The 2,500-nt window shown below is 46.7% G+C and overlaps 1 protein-coding gene across 1 annotated transcript in view; it reads left to right on the forward strand.

Annotated features, from left to right (window-relative positions):
* The window catches only part of LOC310737117 (transmembrane and coiled-coil domain protein 3-like), an 8,100-nt gene that overhangs the window by 4,273 nt on the left and 1,327 nt on the right, over window positions 1–2,500 (forward strand). Inside the window, exons 2-3 of the mRNA XM_083561294.1 lie at window positions 1,500–2,347; window positions 2,440–2,500. The exon at window positions 2,440–2,500 is cut by the window's right edge and continues 75 nt beyond it. Coding sequence (XP_083417420.1) covers window positions 1,500–2,347; window positions 2,440–2,500 — 909 coding nt within the window. The remainder of the gene's footprint in view (window positions 1–1,499; window positions 2,348–2,439) is intronic.

A 2,500-nucleotide genomic window follows, 5' to 3' on the forward strand; every position in this document is an offset into this window, starting at 1 on the left:
TTCCTCTTTTGTGTGTTAAATGAAAGTTATTTTTATATAAAGATGATGTGTTGTATTTTACATTTATGAGGAAGAAATGTACATACACAGAAAATTAGTTGGACAGAAGGACTGATGTATAGACAGACACAACTGGACAGACAGTAAGACCTATGGACAGACAGACAGACAGACAAACAGACAGCCAGACAGATGAACACAGACAGACAGACAGACAAACAGACAGCCAGACAGATGAACAGTAAGACAGACAGATGAACAGACAGACAGACAGGTGGCCAGTAAGGCAGATGGACAGTCAGACAGACAGTAAGACAGATGGACAGTAAGACAGACAGGTGGACAGTAAGACAGATGGACAGTAAGACAGACAGGTGGACAGTAAGGCAGATGGTCAGACAGACAGTAAGACAGACAGATGGACAGTAATACAGATGGACAGTCAGACAGACAGTAAGACACAGGTGGACAGTAAGACAGACAGGTGGACAGTAAGACAGACAGACGGACAGTAAGGCGGACAGATAGACTGTAAGACAGACAGGTGGACAGTAAGACAGACAGGTGGACAGTAAGGCAGATGGTCAGACAGACAGTAAGACAGATGGACAGTAAAACAGACAGGTGGACAGTAAGACAGACAGGTGGACAGTAAGACAGACAGGTGGACAGTAAGGCAGATGGTCAGACAGACAGTAAGACAGACAGATGGACAGTAAGACAGACAGGTGGACAGTAAGGCAGATGGTCAGACAGACAGTAAGACAGACAGATGGACAGTAAGGCAGATGGTCAGACAGACAGTAAGACAGACAGATGGACAGTAAAACAGACAGGTGGACAGTAAGACAGACAGGTGGACAGTAAGACAGACAGATGGACAGTAAGGCAGATGGTCAGACAGACAGTAAGACAGACAGATGGACAGTAAAACAGACAGGTGGACAGTAAGGCAGATGGACAGTCAGACAGACAGTAAGACAGATGGACAGTAAAACAGACAGGTGGACAGTAAGGCAGATGGACAGTCAGACAGTAAGACAGACAGGCGGACAGTAAGACAGACAGATGGACAGTAAGACAGACAGACGGATGGACAGACAGACAGGTGGAGCATCACAGAAATGTTACAGTAAATAAAGGACTATAAACATCGTATGATAAAATGGTAACCGGGTTTTTACACAAAATTGAACAAATAAAAGAGAAATGAAGATTTTTTGGTGTTTTTTTTATTAAAACAGGTTTTATTTGATTTAAAAGTCGATTCTTATCAGAACTTTTTTTTGGATGTGAAGAGTTTTGTTTAAAAAGCAGTTTGTTCTTGGAGAAGTTTTGTGTCAGCAGTAAGAGCAGTTCTGCAGCAGCTGCATTTTCCATGTTCTTTTGTCTGATGGTGGTTTACTTTCACAAGCTCCCCGTCTGACTCTCGTGTGTGTGTGTGGGTGTGGGTGTGTGTGTGTGTGGGTGTGTGTGTGTGTGTGTGTGTGTGTTTTCAGATGGATAACGATGGTTATGTCCTCAGTATCCCTGTCCCTGTGTTGCGACGTGGAGGCTCCGACTCAAACCTGTATTCCTCGAGTGACCTTCAGCAGAAGATCCTGAAGGCGAAGGAGCAGCTGAGGGTGGAGCGCATGGAGCAGGACGACAATGTGGCCGAGTTCCTCAAGCTGGTCAACATGGCCGACAAGCAGCAAGTGGGCCGAATCCGGCAAGTGTTTGAGAAGAAGAACCAGAAAACATCTCACAACATCAACCAGTTGCAGAAGAAGCTGGAACAGTACTACAAGCGCGTAAAGGAGAGCGAGAACAACAACAACAACAACACATCAAAGAACAGCAGCCCTAAAGACCCTGCTAAAGATCCACCCAAGGACATTCCCAAGGAGCATCCGAAGGAGACGAGCTTCAACGTACGCCATCACTGCCTGGACAAATTCAAATCTGGAGTTCCGGCCACGTCACTCTCACCACCATCCATCTTCAACAAGCCCAGAGTGTTCGCTAATCTCATCCGCAACAAATTCGGCAGTGCAGACAACATCACGCAGCTCAAGCCTTTGCTGGATGAAGCTGGAGGGCGAGTGTTGAGCGGCAGCGCCACCATCGTCGGCCAGTCCAAGTTCCACATCAGAGATGATGACGAGTTTTCCACAGGTTCTTCAGCGGACAGTAACGGAAATCCTGCTATCCACAGACACGACCAAAGCAACATCAAGGCCGTGCTGGAGGAACTTCAGGAGATCCGTCAGTCCCAAATAAGACTCGCTGAAGACATGGAGGTTCTGAAAGAGAACATGAGTGAAGACGAGTTCCTCACACAGAAACTCGAGGATGAGAGAGACAGGTCAGCTGATACATCTCCAGGGTTTTCGGTGTGGAATCCCAGCAGTGATGTTTGAACATTTTTCCCTCTCTCTTTCTCTCTCTCGGTCTCAGGGTGGAACGTCTGGAGGAGCAGCTCAATGATCTGGTCGAACTTCACCAGCATGAGATGGCG

The sequence above is a fragment of the Silurus aristotelis genome (assembly GCF_946808225.1).
Source record: "Silurus aristotelis genome assembly, chromosome: 14".
NCBI classification, from domain to species: domain Eukaryota; kingdom Metazoa; phylum Chordata; class Actinopteri; order Siluriformes; family Siluridae; genus Silurus; species Silurus aristotelis.